The sequence below is a fragment of the Salmo trutta genome, chromosome 18, assembly GCF_901001165.1.
Source record: "Salmo trutta chromosome 18, fSalTru1.1, whole genome shotgun sequence".
Lineage (NCBI taxonomy): Eukaryota > Metazoa > Chordata > Actinopteri > Salmoniformes > Salmonidae > Salmo > Salmo trutta.
Genome location: NC_042974.1, coordinates 19,604,177 through 19,624,168, shown reverse-complemented (window position 1 = coordinate 19,624,168; position 19,992 = coordinate 19,604,177). Strand labels below are relative to the sequence as shown.

The 19,992-nt window shown below is 43.1% G+C and overlaps 1 protein-coding gene across 5 annotated transcripts in view; it reads left to right on the top strand.

The window, feature by feature from the left end:
* The window catches only part of LOC115152956 (myocardin-related transcription factor B), a 57,433-nt gene that overhangs the window by 21,319 nt on the left and 16,122 nt on the right, over nucleotides 1-19,992 (top strand). For 4 of the 5 annotated variants that reach the window (XM_029697904.1, XM_029697905.1, XM_029697907.1 and 1 more), the window contains 2 exons: nucleotides 3,729-3,815; nucleotides 9,603-9,838. In XM_029697904.1, coding sequence (XP_029553764.1) covers nucleotides 9,685-9,838 — 154 coding nt within the window. In that variant the 5' untranslated portion in view covers nucleotides 3,729-3,815; nucleotides 9,603-9,684. Of the gene's footprint in view, nucleotides 1-2,992; nucleotides 3,816-9,602; nucleotides 9,839-19,992 lie in introns of those variants that run through there. The other variant, XM_029697908.1, reaches the window with a different exon arrangement.

Genomic DNA, 19,992 nt, shown 5'->3' with positions numbered 1-19,992 from the left:
TGTGCCTACCTGTCTCTCATAAATAGAAGTGCCACTAACAGCCACTTTCAAGGCAAAAGCCTAGCTTGTTTGCTCTTAACAAAATTGCTTCAAGTAGGAGCGTGCTTACTGCTTTGGATTGGATTGATTTTATTTTTTTTAAATGCTGCAGCTGCATGGCAGGAAACAGACAATCTGGCCAGCTGGCTGAGGGAGAAGAGCCAAACCGAGCAGACCCCGACTATACTGAACTCTATGACATAAGCCATAATAACGTTAGCTGGCATTGGCCTTATCTCCTGCCATTTTTTTGGCCTATTTTAATCACAGAGAAGCCAACTGCAGTAGCTTGGATTGGGAATGAGGGTCAATAGTGTCCACAGCACAATATACTGTGACTGGGCTGTGACTTGCTGCAAAGGGACTGGATATATTTCTGACTGACTCGCACCAGGTGGGTGAATAGACCACCCTGACTGAACCGAGAGGAGAGGACTGGGTATTTAACCTGACTGAACAGAGGGGAGAGGACTGGGTATTTAACCTGACTGAACAGAGGGGAGAGGACTGGGTATTTAACAAAAGTGCATTTGCGAAAAAAGCACAATCGTTGCACGACTGTACCTAACCATAAACATCAATGCCTTTCTTAAAATCAATACACAGAAGTATATATTTTTAAACCTGCATATTTAGCTAAAAGAAATCCTGGTTAGCAGGCAATATTAACCAGGTGAAATTGTGTCATTTCTCTTGCGTTTATTGCACGCAGAGTCAGGGTATATGCAACAGTTTGGGCCGCCTTGCTCGTTGCGAACTAATTTGCCCGAATTTTACGCAATTATGACATAACATTGAAGGTTGTGCAATGTAACAGGAATATTTAGACTTAGTGATGCCCCCCGTTAGATAAAATACGTAACGGTTCCGTATTTCACCGAAAGGACAAACGTTTTGTTTTCGAGGTGATAGTTTCCGGATTCAACCATATTAATGACCAAAGGCTCGTATTTCTGTGTGTTATTATGTTATAATTAAGTCTATGATTTGATAGAGCAGTCTGACTGAGCGGTGGTAGGCAGCAGCAGGCTCGTAAGCATTCAAACAGCACTTTTGTGCGTTTTGCTAGCAGCTCTTCGCTGTGCTTCAAGCATTGCGCTGTTTATGACTTCAAGCCTATCAACTCCCAAGATTAGGCTGGTGTAACCGATGTGAAATGGCTAGCTAGTTAGCTGGGTGCGCGCTAATAGCGTTTCAAACGTCACTCGCTCTGAGACTTGGAGTAGTTGTTCCCCTTGCTCTGCATGGGTAACGCTGCTACGAGGGTGGCTGTTGTCGATGTGTTCCTGGTTCGAGCCCAGGTAGGAGCGAGGAGAGGGACGGAAGCTATACGGTTACACTGGCAATACTAAAGTGCCTATAAGAACATCCAATAGTCAAAGGTATATGAAATACAAATCGTATAGAGAGAAATAGTCCTATAATTCCTATAATAACTACAACCTAAAACTTCTTACCTGGGAATATTGAAGACTCTTGTTAAAAGGAACCACCAGCTTTCATATGTTCTCAAGTTCTGAGCAAGGAACTTAAACGTTAGCTTTCTTACATGGCACATATTGCACTTTTACTTTCTTCTCCAACACTTTGTTTTTGCATTATTTAAACCAAATTGAACATGTTTCATTATTTATTTGAGGCTGAATTGATTTTATTGATGTATAATATTAAGTTAAAATAAGTGTTCATTCAGTATTGTAATTGTCATTATTACAAAAAAAACATAATAATAATAATAATAATACGGCCGATTAATCGGTATCGCCTTTTTTGGGGGGGGGGGGGGGGTCCTCCAATAATCAGCATTGAAAAATCATAATCGGTCGACCTCTAGTACCTGGTTCCCGCAGAGAGAAAACAAACGTCATGCATGACTAGACACTGGTAAATGTCAACCGTGCTCCTACCCGCCTGCAGAATCACAGCCCAGGCCCAGATGGTCAGGCAGGCCCTGCGTGTGTGCTGTTCTACTCTGCTACAGGCATTAACAACGAGTACCATGTGATCAAAGGAAAACCCACACGGTGGGACCCAGCTACGCCTAATGGTAGATGGCTATGGAGATTATAGGCATAGTGTGTATATAAATGTGTTTGGTGTTTACAATTCAGCTTTAAAATACTGTTGTTTTGTGTTTTCATAAGGCTGACGGTTGTTGGGTGCAAAGTCAAGAATGGTTTAAGTGTACTGTGCATGATAATGCATGAGGGTGTGTAAAACAGATTACCTTCTGCTCCTACCTAGTAGTATCCTACTGATACGGTTTATGGTGACTCAGAAGTTGTAAAGGAACGATCAGGTCCATATCACCAAATATGGGCATACAGACGCAGGATGGAGACATATGGCCTAACAGTTAACATAACTTAGCAAATAATATATCGTAATATCACAATCTCTACAGCCTTAGTTAACAAAACCACAGTTCTCCAGAATATTCAAAGAAACAATATGACAGGCCTGTATGTCAAGAGCACAGCAAACACACACACAGCCCCTTCCTCATTACACAGAGGTGGTCATAGATCAGCTAAGTACCTAAAAACACATAAGTAAACACCCAGTCCTCCCCCCACTGTTCAGTCAGGGTAAACACCCAGTCCTCCCCCCTCTGTTCAGTCAGGTTAAACACCCAGTCCTCCCCCCTCTGTTCAGTCAGGTTAAACACCCAGTCCTCCCCCCTCTGTTCAGTCAGGGTAAATACCCAGTCCTCTCCTCTCTGTTCAGTCAGGGTAAATACCCAGTCCTCTCCTCTCTGTTCAGTCAGGGTAAATACCCAGTCCTCTCCTCTCTGTTCAGTCAGGGTAAATACCCAGTCCTCCCCCCTCTGTTCAGTCAGGTTAAAAAAAAGAATAATATCAGCCAAATCGGCGTTCAAAAATACAGATTACCGATTGTTATGAAAACTTGAAATCGGCCCTAATTAGTCGGCCATTCCGATTAATCGGTCGACCTCTACCAGGTACATCCCTCTGTTTTGAATGTAAACAAACCTGTTGACCTCAATCTACAGTGGTCGCTGTGGTCGCTGTGGTCAGTCACGAACTGTGCTCCTGCAGTGCAAAAGGTTTTGTGCATGCTCACTGTTTTGTTCCAGCCCAACACTAAAACACTTCCTGATTCAACGATCACCAATACCTCGATGAGTTGAGTCAGGTGTTTTAGCGTGACTCGTGCGCACAGACACTCTGTCCAGGCTTGTTGCCATTGGCAACCTATGATCTGAGGACAGTGCACTAGAAGCTCTGTAGCTTAGAAACTGAGTCCTGCAGTGTTTTGTCTTGTTTGAACTGGTTGGTGCTGCTGTCATAGAGTTGCCCTTCCGTGAAAATCCCCTCGTGTCTGTGAGAGCGTGTCCCGCTATCGTCTTTCCTTCTCTCTCTCTTCTCACCTCCGGAACATCCCATCGCCACAGAGACCACAACCTGTTGTTGCTATAGCAACCGCCGCTTGCCGCCACAGCACAGTCCCTGTGTTTCCTTGCAGAGCCTTCCTTAAGCCTCTGTTTTTGGCCCCATATAGCCTACAGTGTTCATGATTTTCTGATTGATACAAATCTTTCGAAGGTTTGTGGTCAAGATCTTCGACATATTCAGATTTGCGCAGAAGGCTTTCTTTGTTCTCATCGAGCGTTAGTTGTAGTTCGTTGCAGAATTACATTTTAAATGATCTCTGTCTTCTCTCCCCAGGTCTGTCTCCATGGCTTAGTGTGCTGTACCAGCTGGACCCAGATAGAAGTCTCTTCCTCTCCTCCTTCAGCCCTTCTTCCAGTGGTGGTAAGGAATGGCATTATGACATAACGTTGCCGTAACGAATGGAACTAAATTGACATTGTGACTTGGCAATATTTTTACTAGATAATTATTTTAAAGCTTGTCAAGACTCCTCTTAGGCTATATAAAAACCTTTATCTGAACTGTGTCTGTATAACTATTCCGTTGTCTAGCAATAGTAATAGGTAGGCCTTTTAAAGTTAACAACCCATGGTAAAAAATTACCCTACTCCATTCAAATGGAAAGATTACATCAACCTACATCAGTTTGTTCCATTTATATTTAGCCTAAGTCTGATATGAATGGCCAACTCCTTGAATCTGGAGGATAGGTTTGTTTTCCTCCCCATGTGTTTCATGGACTTGTTTGTGTTTCTTACTAAAAGAAACAGGAGTTCAGGTGAAATCCAGGAGCTGAATCTGAGACTCAACAGCCTTTTTTGAAATGTCCTTCCTCAAACTCAGAACCAGTTGTGGGCTGCACTCACTCCTCTCTGTACGGCACCACAGTGGAACGTTCACAATTCATTCTATTGTGTAGAATAGGCACAACTCTCTATGGAGGAAGACGTCATGTGGAGTTGGGGATCATGTCAGCTCTTCATTAAATTGATCTGATTCTTCTACAGTCAGAACATTGCACCCTCCTCAACGTGACCCTAATATGTCTCCAGTCCACCTGCACCTGCCCCGGTGACATAAGACCTTGAATAACCAGGGCCTCAGTATAGAGTAACATTTAATTTGAACTGAACTGTGTTTAATTTAATTTGAACTGTGTTTTAACTGGCTCTGGTGGTGAGTTCGATTACCTCTTACAGTTTGGCTGAGGAGAGGTGGAAGGCGAGTGCTGACGGACCAGATTATATGAATGATCTTGTCTGTTGGATATCAGAGCGACGCCATCTTACCAACATTACGACCAGGTATACGACTTTCCCAACACGGATCCTTTGTTCGCACCACCACCCAGGACATTGGATCTGATTCCAGAGGCCGACCCAAAACAACGTCGCTGCAGAAGAGGTAGACGGAGCGGCCTCCTGGTCAAACATCAAAGGCGTGCACACCACCCACCGCTTCCAAGTATATTACTCGTTAATGTCTAGTCTCTAGATAGCAAGGTAGATGAAATTAGGGCAAGGGTTGCCTTCCAGAGAAATATCCGGAATTGTAACATTCTCTGTTCCACGGAAACATGGCTCTTTCGGGATATGTTGTCGGAGTCGGTACAGCCACCGGGATTCTTTATGCGTCACGCCGACAGAAATAAACATCTCTCTTGGAAGAAGGGCGGGGTTATATGCTTCATGATTAAGGACTCATGGTGTAATTGTAACAACATACAGGAACTCAAGTCTTTTGTTCATCTGACCTAGAGTTCCTTAAAATCAAATGCCGACCATATTATCTCCCAAGAGAATTCTTGTCGGTTATTATCACAGCTGTGTATATCCCTCCTCAAGCCGATACCACGACGGCCCTCAAGGAACTTCACTGGACTCTATGCAAACTGGAAACCATACATCCAAAGGCTGCATTTATTGTAGCACTCGTGAGGGCAATACACTGGATCACTGCTGCTCTAACTTCCGTGATGCATTCAAGGCCCACCCCCGCCCTCCCTTCGGCAAATCTGACCATGACTCCATTTTGCTCCTACCGTCCTATAGGCAGAAACTCAAACAGGATGTAACTATGACTAGAACTATCCAACGCTGGTCTGACCAATCGGAATCCATGCTTCAAGATTGTTTTGATCCCGCAGACTGGGAAATGTTCCGGGCAGCCTCGGAGAATAACATCGATTTATACGCTGACTCAGTGAGTGAGTTTATAAGGGAGTGCACTGGCGATGTTGTACCCACTGTGACTATTAAAACCTACCCTAACCAGAAACCGTGGATAGATGGCGCAAAACTGAAAGCGGTAACCATTGCATTTAACCATGGAAAGATGACTAGGAATATGGCAGAATATAGACGGTGTAGTTATTTCCTCCGCAAGGCAATCAATCAAGCGAAATGTTGGTATAGGGACAAAGTGGAGTCCCAATTCAACGGTTCAGACACGATACGTATGTGGCAGAGTCTACAGGCAATTACAAACAACAAAAAGAAAACCAGCCACATCACGGACACCAACGTCTTGGTTCCAGACAAACTAAACACCTTCTTTGCCCGCTTTGAGGAAAGTACAGTGCCATCAACGCGGCCCGCTACCAAGGACTGCGGGCCCTCCTTCTCCGTAGCCGACGTGAGTAAGACATTTAAACGTGTTAACCCTCGCAAGGCTACCGGCCCAGACTGCATCACTAGCCGTGTCCTCAGAGCATGCGCTGACCAGCTGGCTGGTGTATTTACGGACATATTCAATCTCTCCCTATCCCAGTCTGCTGTCCCCACATGCTTCAAGTTGGCCACCATTGTTCCTGTACCCAAGAAGGCAAAGATAACTGAATAAATGACTATCGCCCCGTAGCACTCACTTCTTTCATCATGAAGTGCTTTGAGTGACTAGTCAAGGATCATACCTCCACCTTACCTGCCACCGTAGACCCACTTCGATTTGCATTCCGCCCCAATAGGTCCACAGACGATGCAATCGCCATCACACTGCACACTGCCCTATCCCATCTGGATAAGAGGAATACCTATGTAAGAATGCTGTTCATCGACTACAGCTCAGCATTCAACACCATAGTACCCTCCAAGCTTATCATTAAACTTGAGGCCTTGGGTCTCAACCTCGCCCTGTGCAATTGGGTCCTGGACTTTCTGACGGGCCACCACCAGGTGGTGAAGGTAGGAAACATCTCCACTTCGCTGATCCTCAACACTGGGGCCCGACAAGGGTGTGTGCTCAGCCCCCTCCTGTACTCCCTTTTCACCCATGACTGCGTGGCCATGTAAGCCTCCAACTCAATCATCAAGTTTGCAGACGACACAACAGTAGTGGGCTTGATTACCAACAATGACGAGATAGTCTACGGGGAGGAGGCGAGGGCACTCGGACTGTGGTGGCAGGAAAACAACCTCTCACTCAACGTCAACAAAACAAAGGAGATGATCGTAGACTTCAGGAAACCGCAGTGGGAGCACCCCCCTATCGACGGGACAGCAGTGGAGAGAAGTTTTAAGTTCCTCACCGTACACATCACGGACAAACTGAAATGGTCCACCCACACAGACAGTGTGGTGAAGAAGGCGCAACAGTGCCTCGTCAACCTCAGGAGGCTGAAGAAATTTGGCTTGTCACCTAAAACCCCACAAACTTTTACAGATGCACAATTCAGAGCATCCTGTCGGGCTGTATCACCGCCTGGTACGGAAACTGCACCGCCCACAACCGCAAGGCTCTCCAGAGGGTGGTGCCGTCTGCACAACACATCACCGAGGGCAAACTACCTGCTTTCCATGACACCTACAGCACATTTACATTTAAGTCATTTAGCAGACGCTCTTATCCAGAGCGACTTACAAAGCACCCGATATCACAAGAAGGCCAATAAGATCATCAAGGACAACAACCACTTGAGCCACTGCCTGTTCACTCCGCTACCATCCAGAAGGCGAGGTCGGTACAGGTGCATCAAAGCTGGGACCGAGACACTAGAAAAACAGCTTCTATCTCAAGGCCATCAGACTGTTAAACAGCCATCACTGACACAGAGAGGCTGCTGCCAACATACAGACTCAAATCACTGGCCACTTTAATAATGCCACTTTAATAATGTTTACATATCTTGCATTACTCATCTCGTGTATATACTGTATTTTATACCATCTATTGCATCTTGCCTAAGCTTCTCGGTCATCGCTCATCCATATATTTATATGTACATATTCTTATTCCATCCCTTTACTTAGATTCGTGTGTATTAGGTAGTTGTTGTGGAATTGTTAGATATTACTGCACTATCGGAACTAGAAGCACAAGCATTTCGCTACACTCGCATTAATATCTGCTAACCATGTGTATGTGACCAATAAAATTTGATTTGATTTTGTTAAAGTGCAGTGTGTGTGACTGTGCATATTAGACGTACTTGTGGGGACACCTTTTGGTCAGCACATATGATTTAAAACAGGGTTGGGAACTGTGATTGGGTGGGGGCATAAACAAACAGAACTCATCATGAGGGGCCTCAGTGGCTCCACTGACTCTTGTGTGGGTGAGACTGCTGGGTCTCTTAGCAACAGTGGCTACGTTCAAGTCACTACTGTGCATCAGTGTTCCCGCTTATATTTTTCTGGCACTGAGCAAATTTCAGTTATTGTCAGCGGAATGTTTTGTGAAACTTCCGGTGCGCATTCACAGTGAACACTGAGGCTGTACCCTTAACGTTTCAGACAGTAGTCAATAGGCTATTGTGGCTATTTTAGCATAATGTAGGCCTACCAACAAAACCAATGGAGCAAATCCCATAACATTTTCACATGGAAATAGCTTTTGATGCAGGCCTACATTGCACAAGACTTTTAAAGACGTTTTTACATTATGAAGGGCTTGACATTAATTCATGATTTTTTTTACTTTGATTTTTTACATGGGCAAAATAGGTGACTGTAAATTGCATTGCGTTGTATTGTGTCGTATGATGTAATCCCAGACTCAATCTTGCAAAGTTAGATGTGTTTTGGTTTGTTGCATTGATATAATGTTGATTAGATCACAGAAGAAACGTTGATCTATATAGTGCAAACTAATGGGGTGAACTCAGTGAAGTTCAGTCTCTTGCGTCTCTGCGCGGCCTGGCATTACTTCTGGAAGAGGTGCACGGCCACGCACGAAGCTTACAGGGAACATTTGCTCTAGACCATGTATGATCATGTTTACTATTATCCAGCAGATGTAAACAATAAAGTTATTCTATTGTTGAAATGATTGCACTGAAGGAACTGACTGCAAAGGAATGAAGAGAGACATTTTTCTATCCATGTAGAGCATCAACAAGCCTCGAGATTCACAGGAAACCCCAGATATGGTCAGCAGTATGGTGTTGGTTACAGATAACTTTTGTTTTCACAACAACCAAAAAAATGGAGTGTGAGAGTCTATGTATAGCCATGTACCCCACTTTACCGAGACGCTTATAAAATCTTTGTCCTTTAAGTTGGTACATTGGTTGGTATGTTGGTTCTGAGTTCAGAGGCAGAGAAAGGATGTTGCTGCATGGTGCCATGCCAATACCAACATGTCAGGGTTGTTCCACTTAGCTGTAGATGGATGTGGTTTGAAATGGCTGACTGGAGCTGATGGTGAAACGGGAGTCATCCGTCATACACTGGTTATGAGGTTATTGGGAGCTATGGTTACAACTGTTTGTTTTGCTCCACCTAAAGCCGTTCCATTCCCACTGTTTCAAACCACCATCATGACGTGATTTCCAGATTATAAGGCAGTATGGCAACTCTTGATTTGATGCATTCAGCTTCTTTCTTATTATGACTGTTGGTTAAAACAATTATTTCACTCTCACACACATGCATCACTAGCTCCTAAATGAATAACATGGGTAGAGAGCTCTTCCAGATGGTAGATTCTATGTTAGACCTTCCATACCACCACGCCCAGTAGGTTGAAGAGTCATGCCATTGATGCCAACCTGGTAATCATGTTGAGTTGAGAAGAACACTGTTATCCCAGGGCATGTTGTAACATTCTTCACTGATTTTAAACAGCACTAGTAAAAGTTGATTCAGCCTTTTTCATCGCTTCCCTGTTCTGTTCTTTGTGTCTTGTTAAAATAAAACAAATAAACCTGGATCCTCTTCTCTTCCCATGCAGATATCACGTGACATCACCGTGGGACGGTAACTGCTCCTGCTGGTTGCCAGGGAGACCCCTAACCCCCAGCCCCCCTGTGGAGATGAAGCCCCAGGGGCTGCTCGGAGCAGAGGAGGATTGTGGGATGTTGGGTCTGCTGGTGCCCAGTCCCCAGAGTGAGGCGGTTACCCATGAGCTGGAGGAGCTGTCCCTACAGCCCAGCAACAACCTGCCCCCCCTCAATGAACGCAAGAACGGTGAGTGGGGAGGAAAGACACACACACACACACACACACACACACACACACACACACACCAGTGAAACAGACTCAGTGGTTATAGTCAGTCATTATAAGGAATCGGCTGTCTAGCATGCATTGCAGGCTAACCATTACTCACACAGCCCAGTTGTTGTTCTGGCAGCTCTATGGTCTGGCTAAGGCACTGATGAATGAACACATGATTACTGGGTTGAACAGGGCTTTAGAAACGCCATTCTGTTTGCCAGGTCCTAATGACAGCTTAGATGGCTTAAATGAGAATTCCACCCAAAAACGATCTCTCATTAGTCCATTGTTGATATAGTACCACTTTTTTTTTTTTTTTGCATGTCAGCAATCGATGATATATATAAACTCAGCAAAAAAAGAAACGTCCTCTCACTGTCAACTGCATTTATTTTCAGCAAACTTAACATGTGTAAATATTTGTATGAACATAACAAGATTCAACTGCTGAGACATAAACTGAACAAGTTCCACAGACATGTGACTAACAGTAATGGAATAATGTGTCCCTGAACAAAGAGGGGGTCAAAAATAAAATTAACAGTCAGTATCTGGTGTGGCCACCAGCTGCATTAAGTACTGCAGTGCATCTCTTCCGCATGGACTGCACCAGATTTGCCCGTTCTTGCTGTGAGATGTTACCCCACTCTTCCACCAAGGCACCTGCAAGTTCCCGGACATTTCTGGGGGGGATGGCCCCAACCCTCACCCTCCGATCCAACAGGTCCCAGACGTGCTCAATGGGATTGAGATCGGGGCTCTTTGCTGGCCATGGCAGAGCACTGACATTCCTGTCTTGCAGGAAATCACTCACAGAACGAGCAGTATGGCTGGTGGCATTGTCATGCAAGAGGGTCATGTCAGGATGAGCCTGCAGGAAGGGTACCACATGCATTACAGTCTTCCCTGTAACGCACAGCATTGAGATAGCCTGCAATGACAACAAGCTCAGTCTGATGATGCTGTGACGCACCGCCCCAGACCATGACGGACCCTCCACCTCCAAATCGATCCCGCTCCAGAGTACAGGCCTCGGTATAACGCTCATTCCTTCGACGATAAACGCGAATCCGACCATCACCCCTGGTGTGACAAAATCGTGACTCGTCAATGAAAAGCGCTTTTTGCCAGTCCTGTCTGGTCCAACGATGGTGGGTTTGTCTCCATAGGCGACGTTGTTGCCGGTGATGTCTGGTGAGGACCTGCCTTACAACAGACCTACAAGCCCTCAGTCCAGCCTCTCTCTGCCTATTGCAGGCAGTCTGAGCACTGATGGAGGGATTGTGCGTTTCCTGGTGTAACTCAGGCAGTTGTTGTTGCCATCCTGTACTTGTCCCGCAGGTGTGATGTTCGGATATACCCATCCTGTGCAGGTGTTGTTACACGTGGTCTGCCACTGCGAGGACGATCAGCTGTCCATCCTGTCTCCCTGTAGCACTGTCTTAGGCATCTCACAGTACGGTCATTGCAATTTATTGCCCTGGCCACATCTGCAGTCCTCATGCCTCCTTGCAGCATACACACACACACACACACACACACACACACACACACACAGTACCAGTCAAAAGTTTGGACACACCTAACTCATTCAAGGGTTTTTCTTTATTTTTACTATTTTCTATATTGTATAATAATAGTGAAGACAAACTATGATATAGCACATATGGAATCACGTAGTAACCAAAAAAGTGTTCCACAAATCAAAATATATTTTATATTTGAGATTCTTCAAAGTAGCCACCCTTTGCCTTGATGACAGCGTTACATACTCTTGGCATTCTCTCAACCAGCTTCATGAGGTAGTAACTTGGAATGCATTTCAATTAACAGGTGTACAAACGTCCCACCTACTCAACAGCCAGTTGAATCCCGTGGCGCGTTATTCAAATACCTTAGAAATGCTATTACTTCAATTTCTCAAACATATGACTATTTTACAGCATTTTAAAGACAAGACTCTCGTTAATCTAACCACACTGTCCGATTTCAAAAAGGCTTTACAACGAAAGCAAAACATTAGATTATGTCAGCAGAGTACCCAGCCAGAAATAATCATTTTTCAAGCTAGCATAATATAATGTCACATAAACCCAAACCACAGCTAAATGCAGCACTAACCTTTGATGATCTTCATCAGATGACAATCATGCATGTCTCTTCAATCAAGTTCATATTTATATCAAAAAACAGCTTTTTACATTAGCAGGTGACTAGCATTCCCACCGAACACTTCCGGTGAATTTACTAAATTACTCACGATAAACGTTCACAAAAAACATAACAATTATTTGAAGAATTATAGATACAGAACTCCTCTATGCACTCGATATGTCCGATTTTAAAATAGCTTTTCGGTGAAAGCACATTTTGCAATATTCTAAGTAGATAGCCCGGCATCACAGGGCTAGCTATTTAGACACCCAGCAAGTTTAGCATTCACCAAAGTCAGATTTACTATAAGAAAAATGTTATTACCTTTGCTGTCTTCGTCAGAATGCACTCCCAGGACTTCTACTTCAATAACAAATGTTGGTTTGGTACCAAATAATCCATTGTTATATCCAAATAGCGGCGTTTTGTTCGTGCGTTCAAGACACTATCCGAAAGGGTAAATAAGGGTTACGAGCACGGCGCATTTCGTGACAAAAAAATTCTAAATATTCCATTACCGTACTTCGAAGCATGTCAACCGCTGTTTAAAATCAATTTTTATGCCATTTTTCTCGTAAAAAAGCGATACTATTCCGACCGGGAAATAGTTTTTTTATTACAAAGAGAGCGAAAGTAAAAGCATGCTATCCCCTCATGCACGAGCCTCAGTCTAATGGCCCTCTGATAGAGCACTTGCCAAACGTGCTAGTGTGTTTCAGCCTGGGCCTTGAATTACGTCATTCAGCTTTTTCCCGGGTTCTGAGAGCCTATAGGAGCCGTAGGAAGTGTCACGTCATGCCAGAGATCCCCTGTATTTGTTAGAGATGATCAAGGAGGGCAAGAAATGGTCAGACAGGCCACTTCCTGTAAGGAATCTTCTCAGGTTTTGGCCTGCCAAATGAGTTCTGTTATACACAGACACCATTCAAACAGTTTTAGAAACTTTAGGGTGTTTTCCATCCAAAGCCAATAATTATATGCATATTCTAGTTACTGGGCAGGAGTAGTAACCAGATTAAATCGGGTACGTTTTTTTATCCGGCCGTGCAAATACTGCCCCCTAGCCCCAACAGGTTAAAAGGGAATTTGTGGAATTTCTTTCTATTTTAATGCATTTATCCAATCAGTTGTGTTGTGACAAGGTAGGGGTGGTATACAGATGATAGCCCAATTTGGTAAAAGACTGATGGCTCTTATGAGGACCGCCACAGGAAAGGATGACCCAGAGTTACCTCTGGTGGAGGTGCTTTGCTAGTGACACTGTTGGTGATTCTAATGATCTTATCCCCTGCAGCAGAGGGAAGTCTGGGTCTTCCTTTCCTGTGGCGGTCTTCATGAGAGCCAGTTTCATCATAGCGCTTGATGGTTATTTCATAGTTTTGATGTCTTCACTATTATTCTACAGTGTAAAAATAAAGAAAAACCCTGGAATGAGTAGGTGTGTCCAAACTTGTGTGTGTACACAACAGGCCTACAAGTCCTCAGTCCAGCCTCTCTCAGCCTATTGCGGACAGTCTGAGCGCTGATGGAGGGATTGTGTACACACACACACACACACATATATATAGTATTTTTTACCCCTTTTTTCTCCCTAATTTCGTGATATCCAATTGGTAGTTAGTCTTTTCTCATCGCTGCAACTCCCGTACGTACTCGGGAGAGGCGAAGGTGGAGAGCCATGCGTCCCCTGAAACACGACCCTGCCAACCCGCACTGCTTCTTGACACACTGCTCGCTTAACCCGGAAACCAGAAACCAGTCGTACCAATTTGTCGGAGGAAACACCGTACAACTGGCGTCCGAAGTCAGCGTGCATGCGCCTGGCCCGCCACAACGAGTCGCTAGAGCGTGGTGGGACAAGGATATCCCTAAGTTTTCTATATATATATATATATATATATATATATATATATATATATATGAAATACTGCCGGTATGACTCATTTTGCATCATGTAATGCTACATTTAGAAAATGTAATTGCTCAACCGTCGTATGCTTACGCTCGCATCTCTCCCTTCTCCCAGAATGCATCGCTCCCTTTGCGACACAGGGACAGGGCAGATATAAGACATGACAATGGCATTAATGCATGCTGTTACCTAAATAGTTAACTGTCGAGATAACTAGGCTATATGTTTTGAATTTGCTATCTACTTAGACAAGACTATCATTATTTATTTTATAGGCTAGCCTAACTGCTGCCGCAATGCCTCCGCCTGTACTTTTCATAAACATATGAACCCTGTTTGCTAACCAAAAATGTGCTATAAATCGGCAAATGACTCACTAACTAACAAGGCTTAGCAACAAATGTGGCTGCACGCGTCTCCGTGATTGAAAGACTGCCTGTGCCTCTCAATGCAGTAATTCTATTCCGATGAGCTCTTCAGACATTGAGAGAACAGTGTGCAACACATCACATCCAGAGGGTGTTGATACAATTCTGATAGGACTAATTGTTGGATAATGTGATTTCGTTTTTTTTACTTGTCCATTCGGGACAACTTCAGACTATATTCTGCTTGCCTGACTTATTATTTTGACTTGTCCCGGACAAGGGGATAAGCATTAATGTCAAGCCCTGATACATCTCTTCCCACACATCGCATGCACTTCAGACATTGAGCAACTGGAGAAACTACATACTGTTAAAAGATTAACCACATGGGAGTTGTGAATGTGTCAGACTCCTTGGAATCCTGGTCAGAATCTCTTACCCTCATAGCTGACCTGGACTGAGTTCACTGAGCCGACCCACAGCTTAGTAAGAAACATTGCTCTCTGTGTGTGTGTGTGTGTGTGTGTGTGTGTGTGTGTGTGTGTGTGTTTGTGTGTGTGTGTGTTAACTCAGCCCTACATAGACCAGTGTTTACATAACACTGACAGTCTGGTCAGGGTGTTCCCCAGAAGTCAGTGTTGTTACCCCACTGAAATGTGAATTAGCCAGACAGACCCCAGTGTCACTCAGCTAGTGTTATGACTTTCTGTTCTCCTAAAAGATGCTGTAAGGGGTGATGGGCGATCACTAACTGCAAGGGTTAACTTGAACTGATCCTGTTCTGCCTCTTGTTTCTCACTGATGGGTCGATTGCTACTGACTGATGAGGAAAGGTACAATCCACCAACAGAAACAGTCAGAGAGCGAGAAAGCGAGTGAAAGAGGGAGGGGGCAGTGGTCGATCTGCCTACAAGAGAGAGAAATTGTGAGTGAGAGAGAGGAGTTTTAGAGTAGCGCATTGAGAGAATATCAAGGCATGCATATCCTGGCAGACTTGGAGTCTGGTGGTTCATCTCTCCTGTAGCTCTCTGTGGACTAACAGACTGACATATGGGACGGTAGTTAGTCTGTAGCATTCCGACCATCCAGAGCTCCCTCAGCTCTGTCCTGCGTGGCTGATATTAACTATGGCTTGTCTGAATGTGGAGACCCCCTCCGTCTGCAGGGACCGGTTCAGATCAGGTGACTCGCTCGCTCGCTCACTCAGCACCCTCTTATTACTTTTGCTTGTTTGTGGTTCTGGAGTATCAATTTGTTGAGACATTGCGCTTTGGGTATGGTGTGGTTTAGACCCCTGTATAGGCCAACTGAGTGTATAGGCCAGATACATTAGGAGATTCTCCACTTATTCTGTTGTATCTTCGGTTGTGGCTTTTTTGGCAGTGGCGCATTCAGTGAGACTTGTGATTCAGTGAGCGAGGGGCATTTCCATGTAAAAAGCTCTAATAGCACTAATAGCACTGTGAAGTTTATACAATTTGGTGTCAAATGAAAGCTAAGAGTCTATATTTTGGAGAAATGAATCCCTATATACAGAACCAGTCAAAGGTTTGGACACACCTACTCATTCAAGGGTTTTTCTTTATTTTTACTATTTTCTACATTGTAGAATAATAGTGAAGACATCGAAACTATGAAATAACACATAAGGAATCATGTAGTAACCAAAAAAGTGTTAAACAAATCAAAATATATTTGAGATTCTTCAAAAAGTATCCACCCTTTGCCTTGATGACAGCTTTGCACACTCTTGGCATTCTCTCAACCAGCTTCAATCCTTTTCCAACAGTCTTGAAGGAGTTCCCACATATGCTGAGCATTTGTTGGTTGCCTTCACTCTGCGGTCCAACTCATCCCAAACCAGCTCAATTGGGTTGAGGTCAGGTGATTGTGGAGGCCAGGTCATCTGATGCAGCACTCCATCACTCTCCTTCTTGGTCAAATAGCCCTTACACAGCCTGGAGGTGTGTTGGGTCATTGTCCTGTTGAAAAACAAAATGATAGTCCCTCTAAGTGCAAACCAGATGGGATGGTGTATCGCTGCAGAATGCTGTGGTAGCCATGCTGGTTAAGTGCGCCTTGGGAACCACACATGCGGAGATCATCCGTTCACCCACTCTGCGTTTCACAAAGACAGAGGTTGTAACCAAAAATAAAACATTTGGACTTATCAGACCAAAGGACTGATTTCCACCGGTCTAATGTTCATTGCTCGTTTCTTGGCCCAAGCAAGTCTCTTCTTCCTATTGGTGTCCTTTAGGAGTGGTTTCTTTGCAGCAATTTGTCCATGAAGGCCTGATTCACGCAGTCTCCCCTGAACAGTTGAAGTGTCTGTTACTTGAACTCTGAAGCATTTATTTAGGGGTGGCTGTTAGCCTAGTGGCTAGAGCATTGGACTAGTAACCAAAAGGTTGCAAGATCAAATCCCTGAGCTGACAAGGCGACTGCACTTCCTTTCCTGTGGCGGTCTTCATTAGAGCCAGTTTCATCATAACGCTTGATGGTTTTTGCGACTGTTCTTGAAATCATAGCGCTGTCATTCTGCTCCTAAACAAGGCAGTTAACCCACTGTTCCTAGGCCGTCATTGAAAATAAGAATTTGTTCTTAACTGACTTGCCTAGTTAAATAAATACAAAATAAAGAACATTTGGGCTGCAATTTCTGAGGCTGATAACGCTAATGAACTTATCCTCTGCAGCAGAGGTAACTCTGGGTATTCCTTTCCTGTGGCGTTCTTCATGAGAGCCAGTTTCATCATAGCGCTTGATGGTTTTTGCGACTGCACTTGAAGAAACGTTCAAAGTTCTTGAAATGTTCCGCATTGACTGACCTTCATGTTTTAAAGTAATGATGGACTGTAATTTATCTTTGCTTATTTGAACTGTTCTTGCCATAATATGGACTTGGTCTTTTACCAAATAGGGCTATCATCTGTATACCACCCCTACCTTTTCACAACACAACTGATTTGGCTGAAACGCATTAAGAAATTCCACAAATTAACTTTTAACAAGGCAAAAGTGTTAATTGAAATGCATTCCAGGTGACTACTTCATGAAGCTGGTTGAGAGAATGCCAAGATTGTGCAAGGGTGGCTACTTTTTGAAGAATCTCAAATATAAAATATATTTTGATTTGTTTAACACTTTTCTGGTTACTACATGATACCATGTGTGTTATTGCATAGTTTTGATGTCTTCACTATTATTCTACAATGTAGAAAATAGTAAAAATAAAGAAAAACCAGTGAATGAATAGGTGTGTCCAAACTTTTGACTGGTACATTTTTCAACCATTTTCCATCCAACAAAGTAGGAATAAGCAAAGGTTCAGATTTCTGATCAAACAGATGGAAAAGGGGTCTCAGACAACATCTAGCAGAAAAAGTATTTTGAAACGCATCAATACACATTAATGTTGAACTAATATCAACACTTAGATTTAGTTTTGGAGCATTTTCTTCTGCCTTATTTAACTTTAAGAAACATTGCCTTGGGCCTTGTAATTCTGCCCCAATATCTTTAAGATATTTTCTAATCTCTCTCCCTCATGAGGAGGGAGGTAAATGAAAGTTCACAGAAGTAACAAGCAAAGGTAGACCTACCAATTAGGTTTGTTTTTACTAATAAAACAATTTGGTTTATGATTTATTAAGTGATTAAAACATGTAATTCTGTTACCAAATCGGTAACAGAAGGACCAAAAAAACATTTAACAGAATGACTGCAACTGAATTGGCTACAATGTGAATTCATAGTAGTCACAAACCACAGTTGGGTCCCCTGCTACTGTCCTCCCTTCCACTGGCATCCTGTTGTGTTCAGCTCATAACTGTTTTCTTTCTGTCCCATGGTGGTCAAACCTCTCCCTCTCTCTCTCCAGTTAATGTCACCTCTCCCAGCTCTTACTGACACCTAACCATGCTCTTACTAACTGGCTCTTACTAACCTGACACCGAGCAATGCAAAACACTCACCAGAAAAAATTATTGTAACAGAATCCGTTCTATAATGGCGAAAATCAAACTTCTCTTTCGGTGTTGCTGTTAGCCAAACTACCAGTGAAAAGCAGTATTTCTTTTGACTATCCGGATATACAAAAAAAGTCATTATTTGAATAGTAAAATATTTTCAAAATCCCATCCCTACTATACAGTAGAGTACAGTAAAGCACACGAGTACAGTATCATTTACTGTATTGTACTGAACAATACTCTGTTTTACTGTACTGTTATGTCCAATCTTATGAAACCTTGACGTCTATGATTGGTTCAGATTTGGTCCGGATCAAATTTGGTCTTGTTTGGAGGCAGAGCTCATTAGAATAATAGCCAGTGTGTAGAATTATACCCAAATATGCAAAGGAGGATATTAAATATGTCTACCTTTTTGTGTACCTATTCAGGATACATCACCAAGAAGAGAATAACATTCACATTTATAAATATGTATTTCTGTATATTACAGATCAGGAAACCTTGATGTCATTCTGTTAATGTAATTTTCTTAACGGGTGCTAATCCACTTCACTTCACTTACTGTAGTTCGATAACCAAAAGAGATGTTTTGAATAGAGGTTGACCGATTATTATTTTTCAACGCCGATACTCATTATTGGAGGACCAAAAAAAGCCGATACCGATTAACCTCTCTGGGGTACGCTAGCGTCCCACCTGCGGGACATACTCGCCAACAGCCAGTGAAATAGCAGGGCGCCAAATTCAAAACAACAAAAATCTCATTCAAATTTCTCAAACATACAACTATTATCCCATTTTAAAGATACACTTCTCGTTAATCCAACCACAGTGTCCGATTTCAAAAGGCTTTACGGCGAAAGCATAACATTAGATTATGTTAGGACAGCGCCTAGAAAAACCACTCAGCCATTTTCCAAGCAAGGAGAGGTGTCACAAAAAACAGAAATACAGCTACAATTAATCACTAGCCTTTGATGATCTTCATCAGATGGCACTCATAGGACTTCATGTTACACAATACATGTATGTTTTGCTCGATAAAGTTCATATTTATATCCAAAAACCCAATTTTTACATTGGTGTGTAATGTTCAGAAATGTTTTGCCTCCCAAAACTTCCGGTGAATGAGCACATCAATTTACAGAAATACTCATCATAAACGTTGATAAAATATTAAACTGTTATTCAAAGAATTATAGATACACTTCTCCTTAATGCAACCGCTGTTTCAGATTTCAAAAAAGTTTTACGGCAAAAGCACACTTTGCAATAATCTGAGTAGAGTGCTCAGCAACAACAACAACCAATACAGAAACCCGCCATATTGCGGAGCCAACAAAAAACAGAAATAGCATTATAAATATTCAATTACCTTTGATCTTCATAGGAATGCACTCCCAGGAATCCCAGTTATCCCAGTTCCACAATAAATGTTTGTTTTGTTTCGAAAAAGTCCATCCTTTATGTCCAAATATCTCCTTTTTGTTTGCGCGTTCAGTCGAGTAATCCAAATGCATTGTGCTCGCACAGTAAGTTCAGATGAAAAGTCTAAAAAGTTATATTACAGTTCGTAGAAACATGTCAAACGATGTATAGCATCAATCTTTAGGATGTTTTTATCATAAATCTTCGATAATATTCCAACCGGACAATTCCATTGTCTTCAGAAATGAAAAAGAAAGCAGCTCCCGCTGACGGCCACGCGCATGA